General features: G+C 51.7%; 2 protein-coding genes across 8 annotated transcripts in view; one reads left to right on the top strand and one right to left on the bottom strand.

Moving 5' to 3' along the window:
- LOC139056419 (monocarboxylate transporter 9-like) overlaps positions 1–27,381 on the bottom strand; it is a 266,111-nt gene that overhangs the window by 36,062 nt on the left and 202,668 nt on the right. The gene's annotated exons all lie outside the window — the stretch shown is intronic.
- Positions 1,395–27,381, top strand: LOC139056471 (uncharacterized). The gene is made up of 3 exons (XM_070534720.1): positions 1,395–1,935; positions 24,483–24,603; positions 26,499–27,381. Exons 1-2 carry the CDS (start codon positions 1,395–1,397, stop codon positions 24,581–24,583), a joined length of 642 nt encoding a protein of 213 aa, XP_070390821.1. The 3' UTR covers positions 24,584–24,603; positions 26,499–27,381.

The raw sequence follows: 27,381 nt of genomic DNA, 5'->3' as shown, positions 1-27,381 counted from the left end.
AGAAGCGAAGGTTGCGGCGTGCTACAGAGACTGTTTCTAGGTGGCTTTGCTACGGCGCAGCGACTACGCACCCCGCATCGGACGCGGTGAGCGTCGAGCAACGCAGCGTTCGGCGCGACAACGAAATGTGCGGCTGAGCAAGCGCCGCACGCCTGAGCCGACGCCGACGACACCGGCTTTTCTGCGACACGAGCTCCTTAACGCTGTCGCGTTAAAATAAAGGCTAGTATGCTTCGCATCCTGGGCTTAACCTTAGCTAAGCCACAGCCATGTTTTGGTTTCGGCAGCCCTGAAGCTGTCGTGTTACTTGTACGGAGCGAGGTTCATCTTCGAGACTGACCACTGTACTCTGACGTGACTCAATCAAATGTCCCACAAGAATGGCCGCTTGCTCCAATGGAGCCTCACTCTCCAGCAGTACAACCTCACCGTTAGATATACAAAGGGAAAGTTGCATAGCAATACGGATGGTTTGAGCAGGCTGATTTGAATTCTGCGTTTGAGGGCCCCGGCTAAATTTTTGGGTTGTTATTGTCAATTTTGTTAAGCCAAGAAGATCCTCTCTCATTTAGCAGGACTCCATTACATGATTGCTCAATTTGTCAACACGCAATTGCTTCAAAAATTGGCATAGCGAAACGCAGCATTCTTTATTTTTGCACTTATGTTTTGTTTGAAGCCTAGCGGCTCTAAAGTGATATCCAATATACGTCATCACGGCGCGGAGCCGGGTTGTGAGGTTTGCTTTGCAGTTGCCTGTCCTTATTGGATGTTTTGAGACGGTGTCATTTCACAGCTGCTCGCTGCAAGCCAAGGCATCATCTCTTCGCCACTAGCCATTCTCTTCCAGCCCAGCGATCATCAGCACTGGCCAGTCGAGATTTTCCGAGCCATGGAGGAGCTCTTACGAACGGCCTGCAAGGGTTACGACCTGCAAAATTTTCCCAGCCAGCTGCAGCTGCGGAGCTGGCGAGCTTCCAGTAAGCGACCGGGGAACGCTTTCCCATCTGCTGCGGCGACTCGTTTTGTAGGGGCGACGATGTGCTGCATCAACACCCCCTTGGCACCGCTATGACTAAACGCGCTCGGCGGACCAAGAATTGTTAGTGGATTCGTCGTCGCCGTCACGGCTTGTTAGAAGCGTTGGAAATCTTGGGAGAGGCCTTGCGGCCCTCTCACGGTGTGATGTGTGTGATGCGCGACATGGTGCGGTGGTCGGGACGGACAGAAGCAGACGAGAAGGATTGGGCGCCCCGAGGCGAATTCCGTGCTGGAGGAAAACGATGACGCCGAAGAGCGCCCGGCACGTGACCGCGCGGCGCAAGAAAAGAAAACAAGAGTATAATGCCAACCAATTAGGAAAGACCACGGGGCGTCAGGCAGACAATCGGAAAATGACTAAACGGCCAGGGCGGAAGAAAAGGCGAGGCGCGCTGGCAGAAGGGGCAGACGCCAGGAGAGTTCCAGGAAGCGACGTCAGCAGAAGGTCGGCTACCGGACCGGGAGTTGAAGACGGGCCGTCGAGTTCCGGACCCGAGCCACCAGGACTCACCCGACCGGGGCCTCCTGCCAACCCGCTCCTGTGCGTCGCCAGTCTACCCGAGCGTGCCACCAGGTGCTCAAGGCCGGCGAGCTTCTGTGCCCATGGGCAGGACGAAAGCAGTCGGGCTACGGGCCCGAGTTCTACGCCCAGCTGCCTGGCCAGAACGGCGCCCCCGTCTGTCGTGCCGCCTGCTGCCCGAGGCCGGCGTTCGAGCTTCTGTGCCCGAGGGCAGGACGAGAGCAGTCGGGCTACAGGCCCAAGCTCTACGCCCAGCTGCCCGGCCAGAACGCCACCGCCGTGTGCTCGTGCCGCCAAACCCCCTGCCCGATATCTCCAAGCCGGAGCTAGGGCGCTCCGGTCGCCCTGTCGACCATCGTATACCCCGACCTTTGGTGAGACCGGCGCAACTCCTTTTATCAACTTCGCGCCGCGTCTCGACATCGAGACTATTATGCGTCCCTGCCGTCGTGAGAGGTCTGGACACGCGCACAAGTTAACGTCATAGTGGCCCCAAGTGTGTTTCTTACTGCCGTGATGTCTGTTTGAGTGTTTATTTTATTCTTTCTATTTCCTTCTACTTATTTTAAGTTTCTTTCTAGTTTCATTAAAAATTTGTGTGTGTGTTTTCGAAACCAATGGCTTTGTCCTCAATTAGGTTCTCGGAGGCTCCGCATAAGAGAACCGTTAAAAGCTTTGAGTACATGAACCTTGCATCGAAAATTGGCGTCCGCGACAGGACAAAGCCGTTCGTTTGGATTTTTTCATTCTAACGGCTAGGAACTATAGCTAGCACACGAGACCTGTTAGCCTTAGCCGAACGCATGGGGCTGGAAGGTGCGGAGTTGAAGGCATGGTTAGACCAGCAGGAAGCGTGGCCGCCAGAAGAGCGGGCAGCGGAACGCGAGGCTAGAAAGGAGCAGCTTGTATTAGAGGAGAAAAATTTACAGTTACGGCTTAAAGTCGCGGAAGCTGAGGGCAATCGTGGGGAGACAAGCCAACGACAGCTAGAAATGGAGGAGCGAACGCTTCAGTTGCGCCTTCAAATGGCAGCAACGGATGCTGCAAGAACAGCTGACCGAGGGCCTGGATGGTGTGCACCATTCAGTGAGAATCGTCACAGTTTGATACCAGGATTCAATGAAAGGCTTAGACTTGGATGCCTATCTAAAGAGGTTCGAAAACGTCGCCACCGGACAAGAATGGCCTAGAGACAAATGGGCCACGGCCCTAAGTTTATGCTTGAGCGGAGAAGCTCTAAATGTTTTTGGACGTCTGTCTCCGGAAGACTCCATCGACTACGATATTGCCAAGTTGGCGTTGCTCCAGCGTTTTCATTTTACGGTGGAAAGCTACAGGGAGAAGTTCCGACAGAGCGAACCCCAAGATGGGCAAACAGGAAAACAATATGCAACTAAGCTACTGAGTTTGTTTGATCGGTGGGTGGAAATGTCCAAAACCGAAAAGGGGTATTTGGCACTTCGCAACCTAGTGGTGGCGGAGCAGTTTCTGAACAACTGTCATTATCGGTTAGCACTCTTTCTGCGCGAGAAGTGCTACCGCCAGCAAGATGACATGGCCGAAGCTTCCGATATCTTATGAGAGGCTCAGAGACAGCCCCGCTTGTTAGTATTCCCGAAGAAATCGGAAGGCATTAACCCTACGGAGAAAAACGGAAGCTCATCCGAGAGAGTTCCAATGCGATGCTTCGTATGTGGAAAACTGACTCACGGGGCATCGGACTGCCGATCTAAGCTGAGGCAACCGTACTGCGGATATTGCCGTAAGCCCGGGCATGATGTCAAAGCCTGCACCAAGAAAAATGGTCCACCAAAGAAGACGTCTTGCCTATTGTCGCCAGAAGACCGCCTGGATGATTCCAACAGAGCAGTCGCTGAACAAGAAGACATAGCTAGCACAGTGAAGACCCACACAAGGACTGTAGCACGCAAGATGCCAGTGCAAAAAGGCGTCATCTTCGGACAGACCGCGTCAGTCTTGCGAGATACGGGAAGCAATACGCTGATTGTGCGTCGTTCCCTCGTACCAGACAAGGCTCTGATAGGTACCACCGCTAAGCTTGTCCTGGCGGATGGCAGCAGCATTGAAGTTCCCGAGGCTAAGGTTGAAATTCATTCACCTTATTTTTCTGGTACGTTGATTGTCAAGTGTATGACAGCTCCTTTATATGATGTTATTGTCGGAAATGTACCAGGATCACGAGAAGCTCATGATCCAGATAAAACCTGGACAGAAAGACTAAAGAAGAAGCCCATCGAAGATGGTATAGCAAGTGGGAAAAGAACCAAGGGAGAAGACTATTCCCCGGATGCTTTGCTGGTCGGCATCAAGAACCGAGCCCAACAGCCGAAAACATCCACGATCAATATTAGCGCCTTGCAAATAACCAGGAAGGATCTTACCACGCCCCAGAACGAATACGAGACCTTAGAGTCTTGCAGGAACAAAGTTGGTCAAGTGTTCCAAGGCAAAGGATTAGCATCCAACTCATTGGAAGTAGTAAGGGTAGTGCTGTGTCGTCCTTACCGGCTACCCTCTGGCAAAATGACCGAACAAGTGGTAGTACCTCAAAGATTACGCTGCCAAGTGCTCACTTTGGCACACGAAAGTCTTATGTCAGGGCACCAAGGTATTAAGAGAACAATTTATCGTGTTCTAGAATCCTTCTACTGGCCAGGAGTCCAACAAGCAGTGAGAAGATACGTACGCTCGTGCGACACTTGCCAGCGAACGTATCCTAAGAGCAAGCTGGGCAAGGCACCTCTTGCTCGCGTGCCTTTAATAGGCACTCCATTTGAAAGAGTGGCGGTGGACATAAGCGGACCCTTAAAGGGAAGCTGAAGCGGTTTTCAATTTCCATGAATTGCTGGGATTGGGAAGAACAGACCTAATAATTTACGGTTCCGAAATTTTTTTCTTCGTTTTGTTAATATAAGGGGCGGAAATCGCTTTCTAAATCACCCCCGCGGACACGCCCCCATCGCTTCCCGGAGCGCCGGGTGAGGAGGTTACCAGAGGAGAGAACCGGCGAGAGTGACGTCACTGGCGGGGACCGAGCTGCCGGACTGGCGTGCCTGGCATGCGCTGGCATGCCTCTTTCCGTCCTGCGCTTTACTGAACGACGCTACGAGAGATTTGCCGCCGCCGCCGCTCACGTTTGTTTTGCGATTTTCGTAAACTGTTCTTTCCTTCTGTGCTGCGTGAGTGCCTACAGCCAAGGGCGCCCAACATGCCCTCGTTCTGTGCAGCAATCGGCTGCGCGAACACACGCGGGCGAGACGATGTGGTGTTTCACAGGCTCCCGAAGCACAAGAAGCTTGCAGCGCAGTGCGGTGAGGAGAGATAAGTTCGTGCCGACGAAATCAACTGTGCTGTGCTCGGACCATTTCCGCGATAGCCGGATAGCCTTACGACAAATGCGGAAACGCGTTGTTGCTAGCGTTGCTATACTCCGTTTCATAAATCAGGTGCAACGCTGTGGAGGCTTGAGATACTTCTTGCAGTGGCTGCGTTCGCACTTAGAAAAAGTTCGGTGTTTCTTGACCCTACTTTTGTGAAAACTTTTCATATATAAGCTCAGTTCTGAATGAAAAAAAAAAGAATTTACCCAGAGAAACAATCCGTCTACTTGTGCGGCTGCTAACACGTTCTTTTAAATCAATTTTCTTTTCGGCATTCTTTAATTGCAGCCCGTCGCGGCAGCTTCACGTGCATGCTCGCGCGAGCAAATGCCGCTGGCACGCTGCGAACCATAGACGGAAACGCGCGCAGTAATAAATTTTCGTAACCGGACTTCGTGCGTAGCTTCCACAGCGTTGCACCTGAGGTATAAATTGGAGTATAGGCTTGCCTAGTGACATTCGACGTACGGTTGCAGTTATCATGTTTACCACACGGCGGTGCTAAAACTGCCTAATATCTTTATGTCAACACTAGCATGGAGCGCGCATACCGATTCCTGATCGAGCCACAATCGCAAAGTCGTCGAACCATATTCTGAATATTGCACATATAATCCCCCTGACCATCTGGATCTGGATGTGTATGATAAGCAACTTCCATGACTGTACCTCGCAGCACTGCATGTGCGCGCTTTGAAACGCGGCACTTATGTTCGCGATCGTGTATCAACGCTCAGAAAATCACGGGACTTCAGACAAGCAGCGGCAAGGTGCTTGAGATCGCGGAATTGTACCCGTGTTTACAGTCTAATGAGAAGTTAGTGCTTCGGCATTCTTCCAGCAGCAAGTTCCCAGTGACACTTTAGCGCATTTTTTCTCCCGTCATTGGAACGTGCAGCTACATGAAAAAAAAAAGCATACGTAACAGCTAAGATTTCCAGCGCGCGAGAAGGTGTACACATCGCTCTCGCTTTTGGCACACTTAACATCGTCGTTGCCGCCGTTGCCGCCATCGTTTTCCGTATCGGCTGTCGGTTCGAACATGTACGGCGCAAATACAAGCTGTCCGAGACAGCGAGAACGTTCCATAATGCTTACAACTCCGCTATGCAGCCAGAACAGAACAGCGTGCTACGCTCTCAAACGGCGGCGCCGACCGGCGACTGCCGCCACTGACGTCACAGCGGCTCCGACCAATCACGGGCAACAGCGGCGTTCGCGCGATACCCTGAGGCGCTGGTGCGCGTTTTCATGAAAAAACAGCCGCTTGCGCTTGTTTCCGCCCTTTTTGAACGAGATATTCGTGTTCAGGGGACTCAAAACTGTAGAATGCCGCAGAGAACTCATTTTTTTCGAAAAGTGTTTCAGCTTCCCTTTAAAGCCTACGTCAAATAAGGGTAACCGATACACACTGACCCTGGTGGATTTCGTTACACGATATTCAGATGCGATAGCTTTGCCATCGATCGATTCGGCTACGCTGGCCGAAGGACTGGTAGAAATGTTTTCTCGCATTGGATATCCACGTGAGATACTGTGCGACCAGGCCTCCTGTTTCACTTCAGAGCTCATGAGAGAAATAAATGACTTGCTGGCTATCAAACATCTAAGCTCGACGCCTTACCATTCCATGCGTAATGGTCTTGTGGTGCGATTTAATGGCACATTGAAACAAATGCTACGCAAGATGTCCCAAGAAGAACCAAAGTCATGGGACCGATTACTAGCATCCCTCTTCTTTGCGTATCGGGAAGTGCCTCAAGACGGCATGGGGTTTTCTTCTTTCGAGTTGATATACGGCCGACGCGTCCGGGGAGCACTCAGTCTACTTAAGGAACTATGGACAGGAGACCACCTATGCGAAGAATTCAAGACCACATATGGGTATGTCTTCGATCTCCGAGATTGTCCGGAAAAGGCACTACGGTTGGCATAAGAGAACTTGTCGCGATCTAAAACGACCCTGAAAAATTACTACGACCGGGGAAGCAAGGTACGCCAGCTGAAAGTTGGTGACCGTGCCCTTATCCTGCTTCCAACGACGGCAAACAAACTGTTGATGCACTGGAAGGGGCCTTTCTTGGCCACAGAAAAAAAAAAGCAACTTTGATTACTGGTTGGACTTGGGACATACTACAAAGCTGTTCCATATCAATATACTGAAGCGCTATGAAGAGCGTGAACTGGAAAGTTCTCCATAGTCAGCATCATTCATCGTGGTGGAGCAGGAGGAGACGGACACCCCTATGCCTTTCTTCAAAACAAATGAGAGCTCGGGTGTAGAAGCAAATAAACTTGACGACGACCTTCAAAAAAGTCAACCTGCGGAACTCCGCAGGGCGGACTACATGAGTAGAATGCAGGAGGGGCTACAACACTGCGCTCTTGATGTTACCATTACCATAGCAAGCTTGTGTCGTCGCAATGCCATGCAATTAGTCTTTGATGCTAGTTTTATTCCTTGTTATGGTTTCTTTGAATTAGTGTTTTCCTTTAATGTTTTGATCTGTACGCTCAGTGAAGTGTGCCATGGAACCTTACAGCTGTTGTAACCTCAGTGCTGACACCCGTTGTTGCAACCGGACCGTTGGCGCCCGTTGTTGCAAATGGGTCGCAAGCCCCAAGGGTAGCGTTGGCCTGGCGGCCTGGGGCACACTGGAAGCATCCGAAGGTCCCAGCAAAGCATGAGGCGACTGCTAACAGAACAACTTGTTTATTCTAGCATCGCAAAGAGCGGGCGGTCAGGTCGACCGAAGTAGAGAGACGGGAGAGCACGTTACTCTACAGAAGAAATCGGAGCCTCTCTCCTGGCGTCCGGGAGCAGCTGCTCTTATACTATTGGCGTCGCGGGCAAGAAGGAAGGTCACGAGATGACACCACGTGACAGCAAGGCACGGACAGACTGAGAGACATGTAGAGACAAGGAGGTGACGCATCAGCCGGGCCGGCGCCGGTCAGACCTCCTCGCTTCACACTGGGGGAGCTCCTCTCCCCGGCTGCCGCGCTTTCACAAGCGTGGCCACACACACACACGCACACACAAAGACACGTGGCACTGAACATGCCGGGACGCGCTCGGCGGGGATGCGTCGCGGCCGCTCCGAACGGGCCAAAATGTCCGCCGCTTTGAACGAAGCTCCGGCGTACGTTGCATCCGCGCTGGCTTTACCGCGCGTCGTAGGCGAAACGTAACAGACCGCCCCGCCGGGGGAGGGAGATCCCGATGGTCAGGGGACTGCATCCGCTGTCCGGAGGGATGTCGCTCGATGATGCTCATAACCGAAGTCGGTCGTCCCTCGGCGTTTCTTGAGCGCAGCGCACCGAGAAGGCCTCGTTCTCACGTTCAGGTTCACACAGGACACTGCAAAGTGACTTCCGGAGAGTTGCCATTTTTGTTCTCTTTCCCAGCAAGCGTTAGAACTGTACCGAAACTCAGCCGCTCAGTCAGCAAGCACGGCACAATCCTCACTAAGTCATGCCAGGCTCTTTCCCCTTTTATACTACTGCCTAGTTTCTGACAGTAGTCTATAGCAGCACTCAGAACGCGTCCACAAATCGGAAAATTGCACTAGAAAGCACATCATCACTTTGAAACACTACACAAAAGCAATATGTTAAAAATCCTGCCTCAGGAAGAAAAACATCAATAACAAACAATTTTGAGGCTGATTCCCACGTTAGGGGCTTCGACTTAAGCCATCGGCGTTACCGTTGAGACTCCCCTTTTTGTAACGCACCTCAAAGGAATGTTATTGCAAAGCGAGGCTCCAGTGCAGGAGGCGGCCATTTGTGAAAGAGATAGTCTGCAGCCATTGGAGAGGGCAGTGATCCGTCTCGAGGCATGCGAAGCGGAGATCGCAGCGAGCGACCGTACACTAGCGCAGCTGGCGAAAACCCCGTAGCCGCATGCGGCGCGGTCCTCAATGCAAACATCACCCCAGGCAGAAACAGCTCCCAGTCAGTTTGTGGTTCAAACCACAAGGCTCTCAACACGCGCTTCATGACGGAGTGGAGCTTCTCAACGGAATTCGACTGGTGGTGGTGCACTGAGCTGTGTAACAGCTTTACCCCGCACCTTTCGAGAAAGGCTGTCGTCAAAGCGCTAGTAAACACTGTGCCCTGATCTGATTGGATTTCCGCAGGAAAACCAACTCGCGCAAATATGGACAGTAGTGCATTGACTATCTCAACTGAGCTGATTTCTTTAAGGGGCACTGCTTCAGGGAACTTTGTCGCTGGGCACATCACAGTCAAAATGTGTCTGTACCCCGTGGCTGTTACCGGCAGAGGTCCTACTGTATCAATAACGAGCCGTCTAAAAGGCTCCGTAATGATAGGTACCAACTTCAACGGCGCTCTCGATTTGTCCCCTGGTTTGCCCACACGCTGACAGGTGTCGCATGTCTTCACAAAGTGGTCTGCGTCCCGAAAACACCCTGGCCAATAGTACTCTTGCAAGAGACGGTCCTTAGTTTTCTTAACTCCTAGGTGTCCGGACCACGAACCCCCATGAGACAAGCGCAACAGATCCTGACGGTAGCACTGAGGCACGATCAGCTGATCGAACTCCACTCCCCTGCGGTCTACATACTTCCGGTACAGGACCCCACCTCTTTCCACAAAGCGAGCATTTTTCTTGGCGATACCTTCCTTGACAATGCAGCGTATGTTTTCTAGGCTGCCATCCTTCTTTTGCTCGGCTATCAAAGCCGACCGGCTGACTTTTAGCAACCTATTAAGTCCGTCTGACGTAGGCGCGATGAGCAAATCTGCAGATATCTCTTCTAACTTTCCCGCATCGGGCATTTCCTCTCCACTATCTGGTGCCTTTAACGCTACAGACTCAGTTTTATTCAGCTCGGGCGTGCTCTGAATATCAGCTTGCTGCGCCTCTGACCCTTTCTCATCGTTCGACAACGTCGGCCCCGCAACTACCGCCTTTGCAGCGAGCTCCCGAACCTTCGATCTGGTTAAGGCCTGAACGCTAGCCTCACCAAACAAAAGCCCCTTCTCGCGCAGGAGGTGATCGGACCTGTTCGAAAATAGGTACGGGTACTGGGGGGGCAGCATAGATGACACTGCCGCCTCCGTCTCAAGTGCTCCGAAAGGTCCTTCAATAAGCACTTTTGCCACGGGCAGACACACGCTATTAGCTTCCACGGCTTGCTTGATCCATGCGCACTCGCCCGTGAACATATCGGGTTCTACGTAAGAGGGGTGAACTACATCCATCGTAGCTGCGGAATCGCGAAGCACTCGGCACTCTTTCCCGTTCACGAGGAGGTCTCGCATGTAAGGCTCGAGAAGCTTCATGTTCTCGTCAGTGCTGCATAACGACAAAAACACGACTTTCGTTTTTGTTTCTGGACACTGCGCCGAAAAATGACCCGGCTTCTGACACGTATAACAAACGCGCGCTTGCCTTGTCTCGAACCGCTTTCTGCGTTCGGCTTCGGCTGCCGCCATCTCCTTACGTTCGGCCGGACTGCTTTCACTCGCGTCCGCACTACGTGTGTCCCCCTTTGCTCTCATGGGCGTGAACTTCGGCCTCTCAAACTTGGAGCCAAATTCACCCTTTTGACCGTCCTTAGCTCCGCGAGCCCGACGCGTCACAAACTCTTCGGCTAGCTCAGCGGCTCTAGCCACCGTACTAACGTCTGGCCTATCCAAGACCCAGTAGCGCATGTTCTCAGGTAACCGACTATAAAACTGTTCTAGCCCGAAACACTGCAGAACTTTCTCGTGGTCACCAAACGCTTTCTCTTCTTTGAGCCACTCCTGCATGTTTGACATTAGCCTGTAGGCAAACTCTGTATACGACTCACTTTTGCCTTTCTCATTTTCTCGAAACTTCCGACGGAACGCCTCCGCTGACAGCCTGTACTTTTTTAGCAGACTCGATTTCACTTTGTCGAAATCCTCTGCCTCCTCTCTCTCCAAGCGAGCGACTACGTCGGCCGCCTCGCCGGGTAACAATGTGAGCAAGCGCTGTGGCCACGTTTCCCGAGAGAACCCCTGCTTCTCGCACGTTCGCTCAAAGTTAACCAGGAACAAACCAATGTCCTCTCCAAGCTTAAATGGCCGCATCAGGTCAGTCATTTTAAACAATACTCGTTCTCCTGCACCGTGTGCCTGACTTCCATTACGAGCGCGTTCCATCTCTACCTCGAGACGCTTCATTTCCAAAGCGTGATCGCGCTCTTCTTTTTCTTTCTCTTTTCGTTCTTTTCGTTCAAGCTCTTCTTCTTTTTCTTGTTGCTCTCGTTCTATCTATTCTTTACGTTCACGCTCATCTTTCTCTAGTTGCTCTCGCTGTTGCTGTTCTTTAAGTTCGCGTTCCTGTCTTTTTGCCGTCTCCCTCTCCTCAATGGTCTCAAGGCATTCCGACAGCTCGTCATCCTCAGCTCCTAACTCAAGAATAGCCCTTAGCAGTTCTGGTTTTCTGAGTTTGTCTGAGACATCCAGACCCAACTCTCTTGCAAGCTCCAACAATTTCGGTTTGCGCAACGACTTCAAATCCATGGCTGCTCTGAATGTTGCTTTCTCTACTGCCTACTATTGCCTTGCCGCAACTAACCCGGCAGCAACGACAACCACAATTACCAGCTCTGTTTCTGACACTAACAAAAGCCTGGCAAAACTCAGAAGAAGAAAGTCCCGCACTCACCAAACCTCGCAGCCAAGAATTCAGCGCAGTCGTTCCGCTGCAGGCAACCAGTCATCACACAGGGCTCGTTGCACTGCTCCCGGATGGTCGTTGTGCTGCTCAGCATACAGTCAACCGCATATCTTCGCTGCTGGCCTCCGTTGTCGCGATCTCACCGCTGGCAACCAGATGTTTGATCCGCACCGATGGCACCGGCTGTTGGAATCTCAGCGCTGCCACCGGCTGTTGGAACCTCAGCGCTGACACCCGTTGTTGCAACCGGACCGTTGGCGCCCGTTGTTGCAAATGGGTCGCAAGCCCCAAGGGTAGCGTTGGCCTGGCGGCCTGGGGCACACTGGAAGCATCCGAAGGTCCCAGCAAAGCATGAGGCGACTGCTAACAGAACAACTTGTTTATTCTAGCATCGCAAAGAGCGGGCGGTCAGGTCGACCGAAGTAGAGAGACGGGAGAGCACGTTACTCAACAGAAGAAATCGGAGCCTCTCTCCTGGCGTCCGGGAGCAGCTGCTCTTATACTCTTGGCGTCGCGGGCAAGAAGGAAGGTCACGAGATGACACCACGTAACAGCAAGGCACGGACGGACTGAGAGACATGTAGAGACAAGGAGGTGACGCATCAGCCGGGCCGGCGCCGGTCAGACCTCCTCGCTTCACACTGGGGGAGCTCCTCTCCCCGGCTGCCGCGCTTTCACAAGCGTGGGCACACACACACACACGCACACACAAAGACACGTGGCACTGAACATGCCGGGACGCGCTCGGCGGGGATGCGTCGCGGCCGCTCCGAACGGGCCAAAATGTCCGCCGCTTTGAACGAAGCTCCGGCGTACGTTGCATCCGCGCTGGCTTTACCGCGCGTCGTAGGCGAAACGTAACACAGCGTAATTTCGTGGACGGACCATGACTGTAGTGTTCCGAGCATACGTGAACTATGTCGCGCACTGAGCGGCAGTTTTTCTTCAGAAAAACTTTGTAAAAAGGGGCTTATGTGATGTGTGTGGTGCGCGACATGGTGCGGTGTTCGGGAGGGACAGATGCAGACGAGAAGGAGTGCGCGCGCCAAAGCGAATTCCGTGCTGGAGGAAAATGATGACGCTGAAGAGCATCCGGCACATGAACGCGCGGCGCAAGAAAAGAAAACATGAGTAAAATGCCAAGCAATTAGGAAAGACCACGGGGCGTCAGGCAGCCAATTGGGAAATCACTAATCAGCCAGAGCCGAAGAAAAGGCGAGGCGCGCTGGCAGAAGTGGGAGACGCCGGGAGATTTCCAGGAAGCGACGCCAGCAGAAGGTCGGCCACGGGACCGGGAGTTGAACATGGGCCGTCAGGTCCTCGACCCGAGCCACCAGGACTTCACCCGACCGCGGCCTCCAGCCAGCCCGTTCCTGTGCTTCGCCAGTCTACCCGAGCGTGCCGCCAGCTCCTCAAGGCCGGCGAGCTTCTGTGCACGTGGGCAGGACGAGAGCAGTCGGGCTACGGGCCCGAGCTCTACGCCCAGCTGCCCGGCCAGAACGCTGCCGCCGTCTGCTCGTGCTGCCAAACCACCTGCCCTCTATCTCCAAACCAGAGCTAGGGCTCTCCGGTCGCCCGGTCGACCACTCTATACCCCGACCTTTGGTGAGACCGGCGCAACTCCTCTCATCACCTTGTCGCCGCGTCTCGACGTCGAGACTGTTGTGCGTCCCTGCCGTCGTGGCAGGCCCGGACACGCGCACTAGTTAACGTCATACTGGCCCCAAGTGTGTCTCTTACTGCCGTGATGTCTGTTTTAGTGTTTTTATTATGCTTTCCATTTCCTTCTATTTATTTCAAGCCTCTTGCTAGTTTCATTAAAAGTTTGTGTGTGTGTTTTAGAAACCAGCGGCAGCTGCAGAGGATCAGATAACAGCAGATTTGTTGAAGGATGGCGGACAGATTGTTCTAGAGAAACTGGCCGCCCTGTATACAACGCCTCATGACCTCGAGCGTACCGGAATCATGGAAGAACGCTAACATAATCCTAATCCATAAGAAAGGGGACGCCAAAGATGTCAAAATTATAGAACGATCAGCTTACTGTCAGTTGCCTACAAATTATTTATCAAGATAATTGCAAATAGAATCAGGAACACCTTAGACTTCTGTCAAGCATAGGACCAGGCAGGATTCCGTAAAGGCTACTCAACAATAGACCATATTCACACTATCAATCAGGTGATAGAGAAATGTGCGGAATATAACGGACCCTTATATATAGCTTTCATTGATTGCGAGAAAGCGCTTGATTCTGTCGAAATCTCAGCAGTCATGGAGGCATTACGGAACCGGGGCGTACACGAGCCGTATGTAAAAATACTGAGATATCTATAGCGGCTCCACAGCCACCGTAGTCCTCCATAAATAAAGCGACAAAATCCCAATAAAGGAAGGCGTCAGGCAGGGAGATACGATCTCTCCGATGCTATTCACAGCGTGTTTACAGGAGGTATTCAGAGACCTGGATTGGGAAGAATTGGGGATAAAAGTTAATGGAGAATACTTTAGTAACTTGCGCTTCGCTGATGATATTGCCTTGCTTAGTAACTCAGGGGACCAATTGCAATGCATGCTCACTGAATGGAAAGGCAAAGCAGAAGAGTGGTTCTAAAAATTAATCTGCAGAAAACTACAGTAATGTTTGACAATCTCGAAAGAGAACAGCAATTTACAATAGGTAGCAAGGCACTGGAAGTGGTAAGGGAATACATCTACTTAGGGCAGGTAGTGATGGCAGATCCGGATCATGAAGCGGAAATATTCAGAAGAATAAGAATGGTCTGGGGTGCGTTTGGCAGGCATTCTGAGATCATGAACAGCAGGTTGCCATTATCCCTCAAGAGAAAAGTGTATAATAGCTGTGTCTTACCAGTACTCACCTACGGGGCATAAACCTGGAGGCTTACGAAAAGGGTTCTACTTAAATTGAGGACGACCCAATGAGTTATGGAAAGAAGAATGATGGGTGTAGCGTTACGGGATAAGAAAAGAGCAGATTGGGTGAGGGAACAAACGTGAGTTAATGAAATCTTAGGGACATCAGTTAATGACATCAAGAAAAAGATATGGGCATGGGCAGGACATGTAATGAGGAGGGAAGATAATCGATGTCATTAAGGGTTACGGACTGGAATCCAAGAGAAAGGAAGCGTAGAAGGGGGCGGCAGAAAGTTAGGTGGGCGGATGAGATGAAAAAGTTTGCAGGGACGACATGGCCACAATTAGTACATGACCGGGGTTGTTGGAGAAGTAAAGGAGAGGCCTTTGCCCTGCAGTGGGCTTAAACAGGCTGATGATGATGAGGTTCTCGGAGGCCCCGCCTAAGGGAACCGTTAAAACCTTTGAGTACACGAACCTTACATCACACACGGTGCTGAGAAGTTATGCAAAGACGCGACGGCCATTGTCTGCAGGGTCAACACAGGGATTAAGAGGCGCCTGCTCGAGTCAGGCACTGTGTCTGCAAGAACCCTCTCACCTCGGTGTGGCCAGTAAAACCTGTGCGGAAGTGAGCTCGTAAGCCCTCCTCCTCAAAGGCGGGTCGGCTACGGTGACTTTGGACACTCCGTCTGGTTGAACGGCCGTTTTACGTCACCTAGGGATCTAGGGAGGACAGAGTGCATTTAAGGAGCCATTGGCGGCTCTTCAGGTTGCATTCGTCTTTCAGTCATGCTAGACTGATGAAGTGTACCGTTCTCATGTAGATACTGTAAATAAATCCCGTATTCCTCGTTCTCGATGAGAACAAGTCTCTCCCTTCAACAACGCCCTCAGCGTGGATAAGTTGGACGGCGGCATGGGCCAGCAACAATCTATTTCATGCGCGACCCCAAACATTACAGCGTCCATATTGCCTTCGCTGCTCTCTTTGGTGTTCGAGGATGTCGCGCGGTATAGAGGGGGGCTCCTCACTCGGTATGTCCGCAGCTCGGATGCTCAGTACGCGAACTAGTGGGTCCGCCTTTGTGTTGCCCTCCATGCCCTTGTGTGCGGGCACCAAGTGAAGTGGTGGAATCTGGTAATTTGGTTCCCCAGAATTTTGATTACTAAGAGCGCGGCGCCATCCCGGAATGATACAGGCGACAGGCGGTTTGCTAGTCCGTGAGTATGGCCGCAGACAAGTCCCTGTTCTGCGCGTCCCTTATTGCAAGTGCAATCGCTGCGGGTTCTACCGTGCTGACAGATTTTCCCTCGACAAATGCCTCTATCACGCGATTTTGGTTCTTGGCTACCGGAGTGTACTTGGCATTGCCCGAGTTACTCGCGTCGGTGGAGTACACGTCCGGTTGCCCTGTGAATATGCGGTGCAAGGCTCTCGGTAGGGCCTTTCGGCGCTGTTATGTTTGTGCCCTGGGATTTGCCTGAAGGGAGGCCAGTGTTGTGGTGTGTCGACCGTGGAGGCCGCATTCGTCCCCGCATGGTGCCCGCTTCGGGCACACGACGATTACGTGCACGGCTCGGGTTTCCTCGCGGCTGCACGGCGTCTACGACGGAAGCGGCCGCCGGCTTACAGACTGCTATTCGGCCCCTCCTCATGCCGGCAAATGCAGTCCCCCCCCCCCCCCTCCTTTGTGCGGTGGCGCCCAGGGGCAACCCTTTTACCGACCACCCAAGGACTTTTTGTTTCGACCCCGTGTTTCGACCCCGTGCCTTGCCGTTGGTTCCCTTTGTCCTATGCCGGGCCCTTGAACTTGCCCGGCGCACCGTTCTGACCGACCACCAGATTGGCCTGGCGACGCAGCGCGGTGCCCGGAGGCGCCGGCCACTGAAAGCGGCGCTGGGACCAAGGAGACTGCCCGGACCCTCTCTCTCTCAACCTTGTTCGTCCTTAAGGACTGTCTGGGGAGTCTGGGGACGGGGAGGTGTTATTTAAGCAGCTTGCAGCTACTCTGCTGCGGTCTCCTGATAACCATGCAAACTCGTACACATCGTATCAAGAGTTCTTCGCCGAGAAAGCTCTCCTCGTCTCTGTCGGCGTGAAGTGGGGTCCAGACCTCCTGCCGGCCACGCATACCTCGGGACACGCAACAACTGGGTGACGAGCGGTGGGATTGAGCCTGAACTATGACGGACGACAGCACATCGAGATCACAGTGATGCACAGCTTAGAGCTGGTGAGTGTTGGCTTAGCTCTTTTCAGTGACCAGGCTGACTGGATAGGGGTGTAATCCTAATCGCTGGTAGGGACCTGCCGCAGAAGCGTGTGTTTTGGTACTTCTGGGTAGAGGTCGAGGCATTGCCACACCTGTGTTGCGCGATGGATCTGAAACGGTTGCTTAGAACTGAGCTCATATTCCTTTGCGAGGAGCTAGGCCTTGAAGTTCAGCTTCAAATGACGAAAGCAAGTATCATTGAAGCGATCGAGAGCACGGATCTTGCGAAAGAGGAAATCGTAGAAATCTCGAACGAGATTCTAAGGCGCAAGGCGGACGAGCAGAAATTAACAGAGCTTCAAATAGAGAAACTACGACTTGAAGTCGAGTTGAGAAAGACAAGTGTGGTTCCGGAATCAGAGGGAGCAGGTAGACATGACCTTTATGATCTATCTAAACTTATGCAGCCCTTCAAGGTTGGGCAAGACATAGGCCTCTATCTCGTAAATTTTGAGAGAACTTGCGAAAAGCCAAATTTGCTCGCAGCACTTGGGCGCGGCGCTTGCGAGGTTGCCTGCGGATGAGTCTGACGACTATGATGAGGTGAAAGAGAGCGTATTGAAGCGGTTTCATTTGTCAGCAGAAGCATTCAGGCAGAGATTTAGAAGTCTGAACAAAAGACAGGGCGCTACTTCTGCGAGTTTGCTTATGAGTTAAAGGTAAATTTGGCCGAGTGCTTAAAGGGTGCCAAAGCTTTTGGCAGCTTTGAAAAGGCGTTAGAGGTATTTGCCTTGGGGCAGTTTTACTTAAAGGTGCCGGAGGCAATGAAACTTTGGATTCAAGACGGGGATCGTGTCGAGTCGGTGCAGTCAGCCGCTGACCTGGCGGATCAGTGTGCCTCACGCAGAGGAATTAAAGAGGAGGGTACGATCGCCGGTGCGGTAGAAAAGAGAGGCTGGAAGGGTACATCTAAGCCCATTAATGTGAAAAATGCTGCGAAAGAACTGGAGCCGAAGATTCACGAGCAGCCGGTAGGGGAACAGGAGAGAGAGAGATTCGTGAGAAACGTTCACAGAAGAGCTTGTTCGAAGAACGGAGGCCGCTAACGTGCTTTAACTGCAATGAAACCGGTCATATAGCTGTTGGCTGTCGCAAACCAAAAGTTGTGTTCGCGTACCCTTCTGACCCGCAGACTAATGATGAGCTGCTCAAACTGTACCTGTCTAAACTGCAGGTGAATGGAAAAACTGTACCGTGTTGCGGGACAGTGGAGCAACCATTGACTTGGTGCACCCAGATTATGTGAAGCAGCAGCAGTACAATAGCAAAAGCGCTTGGATAAAGCCTGTGTTAGAGAACACGAGTGTCTGCCTTCCGGTCGCAGATGTGGTGCTCAGCGGGCCATTCGGTGAAGTGTGTACTGAGGCGGCGGTTTCTAACAAGCTGCCGCCGCAGTACCCTTACTTGTTCCCTAAACGTAGCGATCGCCTACTGAGGGACCTGGGTGAAGATTGGGTGGAGGGTACCGTTCAGGCTCTAACGAGATCTAAAGCGTGTGCCTTGGCTGCTAAATTGGAAATGAGTGAACGGGATACCGACGGGGAAGTAAGCAATCCGCTCGGCGATGATTTCCAAATTGAGCCAGAAAGCCCTTCAGTATATGTGAGTAATGAGGGAGAAACTGTCAAGCATGAGAGAGAGATTGCAGAAAACACAGAGGTGAATGCTGTTAGGCAGTCAAGCAGAACAACCAAGGAAACTGAGGTCGAGAGCGCATTGATGAAGGACGCCGAACGTGTCGAAGGGTTATTTGTTCTGCCGTGTTCCAGCTCGCTGGATAGCATGCTAGGAAAAGTGACGAAAGAGGTTCTCATTAAGGAGCAAGCAGAAGATTCCAGTCTAAAAGAGGTATGGGACACAGTCAAGGAAGGGCTCGCGCGTAAGAATGTCAGTTTTTCCTTAAGGAGTGGCGTCTTCTATCGACGCTCCCGCAGTGCTAAGGGTCGCATGTTTGATGCGGTTGTGATGCCCACTAAATATCTTTCTAATATCCTGCACCTTTGTCACGGAGAAGGCTGATCAGGACATTTGGGAATTAAGAAGACTAAGGACAGGTTGCTAACAGAGTTTTATTGGCCAGCGTGTTTCCACGATTTTGAAAATCATGTCAGGGCCTGTGACATCTGCCAACGAGTTGGCAAGCCCCACGAGAACAGCAAGGCATCTTTAAAACTTGTGCATCTCATCTCTGAGCCCTTTCGCCGTCAATAATAGATGTAGTAGGGCCGCTTCCGATGACAAAAACTGGAAACTGTTACTTGCTCACTGCTGTTTGCCCCGCCACAAGGTTCCCGGAGGCTATACCCCTAATAGAGCAGAATTCAGTGGAATTGGTAAATGCGCTGCTCTCTATTTTCGCAAGGTTAGGGTTTCCTCAGGAAGTTCAGTGCGATCAGGGATCAGTGTTGACCAGTACACTGACTTCATGATTCCTAGCGAAATGTGGCACCCGTGCCGTTCATAGCTCGGTTTACCATCCCCAATCAAACAGCGTAGAGCGGTGTCATTCGGTAATGAAGCGAAGTTTGAGGGCACTCATCAGGGAGAAGAAATGCCAGTGGGACGCATGCGTCGCTGCCATGCTGTTCGCGTTGCGGACCGTTGCTCATGAAGCAACCGGTTTTACTCCAGCATAACTGGTTTAGGGACGAACTCTGCGTTCACCCCTGCGTATTTTGAGAGAATCATGGGAATCACCAGGCTCCGATTCCAGTGTAGTAGAGTACATTTTGGAGTTGCTAGGACGACTTCATCGCTGCCGCGAAATAGTAGAGACGAACATGCGAGAGGCTCAAACAAGGGCTAAAACCTACTACGATCAAAACGCAAAACTACGATTGTATCAGGAGGGAGATCAGGTACTCGTGCTTCGACCCTCATGAGCTAACAAGCTCGGAGTGCAATGGGAAGGCCCGTTTCGCGTGCTCCACAAGCTTTCCGACACGAACTACGCGATTGAGCGGAAGGGAAAGAGGAAAGGGGTAATGGTATATCATCACAACCTCATGAAACGTTACGTTGGAAATGTTCAAGCAGTTAATTTACCACTCAACATGACGGAGGAGGTTGCTACAGAAATTCCGTGCCTAAGCGGAATGAACGAAATAACGGATGCGGGAGATGTGATCAGGGTCGCTGCGCCTCAGGAAGGTTTGACAGACATCTAAGAAACTTGGTAGAACAAAACATGGATTTGTTTCCTCATAATCCAGGAAAGATGGAGCTGATGATTCACGACATAGAACTCACATCCGAGACTCCAGTGAAGTCACGTGCTGACAGGATGGCACCGAGACAGCAGGAAATATTAAAAAGAGAAGTTGAGCGGATGCTAGAACTTAAAATGATCGAACCTTGCGAGAGCTCCTATGCTTCTCCGCTCATACTTGTAGAATTCCGGGCCAAAGATCCACGACCTTACATTGATTATAGGAAGCTGAACGCAATAACCAAAGATCAGGTATACCCCATTCCAAATATTGAAGAACTGATTGAGAACGTGAATGCTGCACGGTATGTATCCACTCTGTACTTAGTTAGTGGCTACAAGGCAAGTGCCAATGACGGACCGAGCCAGCCAGTGTGCTGCCTTCGTGACTCCGATGGGAACATTTAGACCCCTTGTGTTGAGTCTCGGGCTCAAAAATGCTCCTGTCTGTTTTTCAAAGTTGATGGAAAGGGTGTTAAAAGGCGCGGAGGAGAATGCCCATCCTTATTTAGACGATGTAGCTATATTTTCTGGGACCTGGGAGGCGTATATCTATCACCTCCGTGACGTTTTTCGGCGCTTGAGAGATGCAGGTCTTACTGTGAAACCTACGAAACGCCAGTTAGCTTATGCCGAGCTAAAGTACTTAAGCCATATTGTCACGTGGTGGTGACGTTGAATAACACAGTAGCAATACTGTGAACAACAAAACTAACTTTTATTGGGCGAACCTGTGCCCACAAAACAGGCTACACTTATAGCACAACGATAGCGGCGAACACAGTCGGCGATCGTCGAAAATCTGATCAGCGGGTCCAGCGCGTCGGCTTTTATACAGCAGTCATCGAATGTTCCAGACTAATCGTTGGAACCCGCGTGCCTTCCACAAAGTTGTGCACCATTCGCGTCACACGATGACATCAGATAACATAAGGTTCGGCGACAACAGACAGCAGATAGAAGCATCGATAACTTTCCAGAAACTTCGGATACACGCAGGCGCGTCCCGCGCTGTGCGACAGCATTTGTTAGGCGGCGAAACTTGGTCGCCCGATAAAGATAAGTACACGTGTCAATATTGTAGGCCAAGGCAAGAGGAGACCCGACGAAGTAGAGGCAGTGACGGCGTTTCCACGACCTGAAAAAAAGTCGAGCACCAAAGCTTTTCTATGGTTGACGGGATACTGCCAGCGTTACATTCCCCCAATATTCAGAACTAGCGGCTCCACTGACCGATGCCCTAAGAAAATCGGCCCCTGAAAGAGTAGTTTGAGATGACGCCAAGGAGGACGCGCCTCAGGGGCTCAAAGCGGCTCTCTCGGCTTCTCCCGTGCTGCGTCCACGGAACTACGACCGACCCTTCATTGTGCAGTGCAATGGAAGCAATCGTGGGTAGGGGGTTGTGTTGTATCAGGAGGATGACAATGGTGAAGAGCACCCAGTGTTATACGCGAGCCGAAAGCTTACGGTACGAGAGGAGGCCTATAGCGCATCGGAAAAAGAATGTGCATGCCTTGTTTGGGCATCTCAAAAACTAGCCTGCTGCCTTTACGGAACGACATTTGTCTTTGCGACTGGTCATTGCCCGCTAAAGTGGCTGGCTCAAATGTCGGGCAAGAATCCCCGACCGTTAAGGTGGAGTCTAGCATTTCAACAGCTGAATTTTAACGTGCGCTATCGAAAGGGAGCAGCCAATCCAATGCTGATGGTTTAAGCCGCGCCTTTTAGTATAACTTGCCAGCTTGTGCTAAATTTCTTTTGGCTGCAACTGTATACTTTTGTTTGTTTGCCTTGTGAAAAAGCGAGAACACTTGTGTGACTGCCAGAAGTTAACGAAGTATAGGAGTTTTCACTGTCAATGTCAGCTTGGTCGCTTGGGGAGTATGGCTGGCGCTGCCGAGCCAGTGATTTCATTTTACGTGATTTAAGAGAAAATCAAGAGACAGGAGGCGAAGCAGAGCTCTTCCGTCGAGCAGCTGAGACTTCTCACCGTGCGAGATCTTCCCCGTCGGCGGAGGAGCTGTTATGTTTGTGCCCTTGGATTTGCCTGACGGGAGGCCAGTGCTGTGGCGTGTCGACCGTGGAGGCAGAATTCGTCCCCGCATGGTGCTCGCTTCGGGCACACGACGACTACGTGCACGGCTCGGGTTTCCTCGCGGCTGCACGGCGTCTACGACGGAAGCGGCCGCCGGCTTACGGTCTGCTATTCGGCCCCTCCTCGTATCGGCAGCAATGCAGCCCCCCCCCCCTTCCTTTGTGCGGCGGCGTCCAGGGACAACCCTTTTACCGACCGCCCAAGGACTTTTTGTTTTGGACTTTTTGCCCAAGGACCCGGTGCCTTGCACTTGGTTCCCTTTATCCTATGCCGGGCCATTGAAATTGCCCGGCGCACCATTCCGACCGACCACCAGATTGGCCTGGCGACGCAGCGCGGTGCCCGGAGGCGCCGGCCACTGAAAGCGGCGCTCGGACCACGGAGACTGCCCGCACCCTCTCTCTCTCGACCTTGTTCGTCCTTAGGGACTGTCTGGGGAGTCTGGGGACGGGGAGGTGTTATTTAAGCAGCTTGCAGCTACTCTTCTGCGGTCTCCTGATAACCATGCAAACTCGTACACATCGTATCAAGAGTTCTTCGCCGAGAAAGCTCTCCTCGTCTCTGACTCTGCGTGAAGTGGGCTCCAGACCTCCTGCCGGCCACGCATACCTCGGCACACGCAACAGCGCCCAGCTCGATATCACGAACTCATATTTTTCGGAACTGGGAATACCATTATGTGCTGCCTGACTTCTCGGGTCATCTGCACGGTCTCTTCTGCACTGAAATGGAGGCGGAGTGCAAAGCGCAGTTTGTTTAGTATGGCCCGACCCTGCGCTGGTGCGCACAGCCGTTCCCTTTGCGTGATTAGGGTGGCCGCCGCACATACGTCGAAGCTATTGTGGATTCCCAATTTCTCGAGACGTTCTGTACTGGTATTTTCCGGAAGCTCTAGAGAAGCTTTAAAGGCCCGCCGAATGATGCATTCAAGCTGTTTGAGATCTGTATCGTATCGCGTCTGGCACGTGTGCTATGCATGATAAGCTGAGGGGGCGTAGTCCCACTTCTCTGTATATCGTGGCATGACCATCTGAGTGGCGGCGTTGCCTCATTTTACTCTATAAAACAACTGCTCAATAAATCTCTGGCACTCGTGCTCTGAAAACCGCAAGCATGGGGCCATGCTGATACATGGAGTCAGAATTGTCTAGCCCCTTCCCACATCCGCTCGTCTGATGGACAGCAGTCGCCGAACGAAGGCTGCCAGCGTGGATTTCGTAAGGCCACCGGAGCAGTTGCGGTTTGAAGGTGACGTGAGCAAGCAATGGGGGTTGTTCAAGCAACGGTTTCTATTATTCCTGACGGCCATAGAACCAGGGAGTAGGAAAAGAGAAGCATCGACAAAAACTGCGTTGCTACTGAGCGTCGCCGGAGAGGAAGCCATTGAGGTATACAACACCTTCGGCTTCACGGAAGCCGAGTTAAAGGACGATTACAACGCAGTAATCAAAAAGTTCGACGAATACTTCGCTTCACAAGTCAATGAGGTACATCAACGCTACCTGTTCCGTAGCCGAATGCAAGAGCCCGGTGAGCCTTTTGAGCATTCCTTACGAGATCTGAAGACGAAAGCACGATTGTGCAACTTTGGTGGACTAGCAGAGTCAATGATCGGAGACCAAATTGTTTTTCGCACAAACGGCGCTAAGATTCGAGAGAAGCTTCTTTCTAACAACCAGTTGACGCTGCAAAAGGCAGAAAAACAGTGCAAGGCAGCCGAAGTAGCAGTAGCGAACCAGGCAATCTGGATGCGAGAACAAAAGCAAGTCGACGCAATGCACAGGACAAGTCGTGCTTCGAAAGTAAAGCAGCGCAAAAGTTACAAATGTCAAAGGCGTGCAAAGGCGCAGGCACCACGAAAATTCTCAGCTTACGGACGAAGATGTCGTGCATGCCAAGGAAAAAAAGCACTTCGCTATTTATTGCAAAGCAAAACCGCAAGTAGGCAAGTTGCAAGGTAGAGATGACTTTGAAATTCTCGCTATCGGAAATAAGACCAGCCGACCAGACTGGACGGTGAAATCGAAGGTGGGAGGAAAACTGATTGATATTAAAACAGATACTGGATCACAGGCCCATCATTAGCGCTGTACGCACAGATGAATCCGAAGCCACAGTTGAAGCCCAGTAGTGCGGTGTTACGATCCTACGGGGGAAGAGAAATCAAGCATTTGGGAACCGTAAGGCAAGAAGTGACGCTGCGCGATCGCACTTTCACTCAGGATATCTTTTTTTTTATTCTCCGCAAGGGAGGTCAAGCGATTCTCGGTCTGTAGGAGTGCGAGACCATGGGGCTAGTATCCCGACAAGTACACAGCGTGTCGAAAAGCAGTTCAGAAAATGTTGTGAATGAATTTCGCCGCCTTTTTTTTTCTGGCACAGGGTGCATCCAGCGCCGCTATCGCATGGTCCTGCGCGACGGAGCACCCCCGCTGGCCTCGAAAGAGCAGCTTCGAGACAAGCTGGAGCGCAGGGAGCCGTAATCACGAAGGTGACTGAATGGGTGAGCCCTCTTCTCATGGACCCGTGTAATATAAATGAGGCCATTAAACGAGAGCACTTCGAATTACCTAGGCGAGAGGACATTGAATCTGAACCAGCAGGAGCTACAGTGCCCACGCGCCTAGGTGCTAATGCAGGTTTCTACCAGATTCCGATTCACGACGAAAGGTCGAGAATCTGCACTTTCGCGACGCCTTTCGGTCGCTAACGTTTTCTCCGATTGCCTTTCGGCATATCGTCAGCGTCGGAAGTGTTCCAAAAGGCCCTGTACCAGGAACGAAGGTATATGTCGATAACATATTAGTCTGGGGCTCATCAAGGCAAGAGCATGACGAACGACTGAGGTTGGTGCTAAAGACTGCAGAAAAAGCAGGACTAACATTCAACCCTCACAAATGCGTTGTTGGAGTCAACAAAACAGACTTTCTAGGACGCGTAATTTCTGCAGAAGGCATCAGGCCGAGTTCTTCCCTCGTTCAGTGTATGCTTGAAATTCCAGAGCCGCTTGACAAACAAGCCGCGCAAAGAATTCTCGGAGTCGTAAATTATTTCGGCAAGTTTATTCCAACACTGGCAGAAAGGACGAAGCTTTTGCACAGCATAATCAAGAAAGACGCGCTGTTTGATTGAACGCCGAACCATGCGGTATAAAGGCATCAGGTATGCCACACTTTAGAAAGACAACCGTTGCTGTAAGTGTTCGACCCAGCAAAAGAAAGAAAACTCTCGTGTGAGGCATCACGCAGTGGCGTAGGTGCCGCACTCTTACAGAGCTACAATGGCACATGTACACCGGTCGCGTATGCATCGAGAACACTCTTAGAAGCGGAAAGACGCTATTTGCAAATAGAAAAAGAAACGCTGGCTATTACATATGGCTGGGAAAAATTCGACCACTTTGTGTACGGCCGAAAGGTCGTCATTGAGACCGACCATCGCCCTTTTATTATATGTAAGAAAGCAATCGGTGACATGCCACCCAGGATACCAGCAATTCTTTATGCGATTGCTCAGATATGACTTCGACCTGCAATTTGTTCCAGGAAAACTGCTCGTGCTCGCGATCATGCTGTCTCGAGCACCCAGCAATTGGGACACGGATGCGGTTGGCACCGCTGACGTAGAAGTGCACGCCGGGAGTACGGCTTCGTCACTCATCAGCAACGAAACATGGAAGCGTCTCGCAGCAGAAACATCCAAGGATAGTTATCTGAAAGCGGTGCTGCAAAACTTAATAACGAATGAGCCAATAGAAGGTCCGTTGAAACTTTTTCATCTGAGCTATCTCATGTCAAAGGTGTCCTATTCAAGGGGTGCAAGGTCGTTATTCAAAGCAGTATGAGGCGAGAGACTTTACGCAGGATTCACGAAGGTGATCTAGGAATTGGCAAATGTAAAGCTAGGGCTCGTCGTGTCGTCTTCTAGCCTGGCATCAACTCGTAAATTGAGGTGTTCGCTCAGGGGTGCACTGCATGCAAAAAGTATCCGAAGGAGCCATTTATGATGCGTCCCGTTCCGGACCAGCCTTGGTATCGCGCGGGAATCGACATATTCCACTACGGCAACAAGTCCTACCTGTGCGTCTATGGCGCCTTTTCTAACTTCCCAGAAGTAGAATGCCTCAGAGACACTACAGCCAGGACCGCCGTGGACGCGACTAGTGCTATATTTGCACGTTATGGCATTCCAACAGAGGTTCGTTCGGACAATGGTCCCCAATTTTCGAGCAGAGAATTTTCCACGTCTTCGCGCACTTACTTCAAACGCAATACCTACTAGTCTGGGATTCCCACGTTCCGATGGGCTATCCGAAAAGGGGGTACAGGTGGTGAAGCGACGCCTAAAGAAAACAATCGAAGCTAAACAGGATCTCTGGTTGGCACTTTTGGCTTACAGGACTTCTCCCTTGGAGTGTGGCCGGGCGCCAGCAGAGATCCTCCAAGGCTGCCAACTACGAACACTGCTATCAGCCTTCGAATGGGGATCAGCCCACCCAGTTTTCAAGCACCGGCAGCTTCAGACCTCCACGCAGCCATTAGCACCGCTCCACGAAGGCGATGTCGTGCGAGTCGAGACCGGCACGAGAGCACAGGTTCTGAAACCGTCGACGTACCCCAGGTCGTACCATGTCATCACGCCGGAGGGGCGGTCCTTTCGGCGCAATCGCAAACGCTCACTACCGACCGGGGAGGCCTTTCAACGTGACTTCATTCCCAATGGTAGCGATGCTGAACCCGAGTGCTCGACATCTGCTCAGTACAGCGACGATGCAGCACCGAGTAATGGTGTTACGAAAGCCGCGGACATGTTCCACAGTGCGCCGCCAACGCCACCCAGTGTTACGGCAATTGCGGACACATCGCCGCCTACACCAGCACCGAGGAGGACCCTAAGGCAAGCAAGGCCACTCCGACGACTGAAGTGTGACCCGAACTTCGAACAGATTTCCTAAACACGCTATGTAAAAGTTTAGATGCGTTACTTTAGTTACAAATGTGTAACCTCGGGAGTCATCACTATACTACATCTGTAAATAATTACGCTGTTTATTTCATTTTGCTTCTCGTAACGAAAGAGGGTGTACCGTATCGCGTCTGACACGTGTGCAACGCATGATAAGCTCAGGAGGCGTAGTCCCACTTCTCTGTTTATCGTGGCCATTTTACTGCATAAAACAACTGATCAATAAATCCCGGGCACTCGCGCTCTGGCAACCGCAAGCATGAGGCCATGCTGATACAAGATCCTGCTTGGTAATGCTCTGGAAGGGGAATCCGTA

This window comes from Dermacentor albipictus, chromosome 2, assembly GCF_038994185.2.
Source record: "Dermacentor albipictus isolate Rhodes 1998 colony chromosome 2, USDA_Dalb.pri_finalv2, whole genome shotgun sequence".
NCBI classification, from domain to species: Eukaryota; Metazoa; Arthropoda; class Arachnida; order Ixodida; family Ixodidae; genus Dermacentor; species Dermacentor albipictus.
Note: the sequence above shows the minus strand (reverse complement) of the source record. Positions and strands in the feature narration are given on the sequence as shown.

Bases quoted from the DNA above. Each gene is read 5' to 3' on its own strand.
- LOC139056471 (XM_070534720.1), top strand. From the start codon at position 1,395: ATGACTAAACGGCCAGGGCGGAAGAAAAGGCGAGGCGCGCTGGCAGAA. The intron at 1,936-24,482 runs GTGAGACCGGCG...TTTCTGGCACAG, and splicing joins ATCGTATACCCCGACCTTTG to GGTGCATCCAGCGCCGCTAT.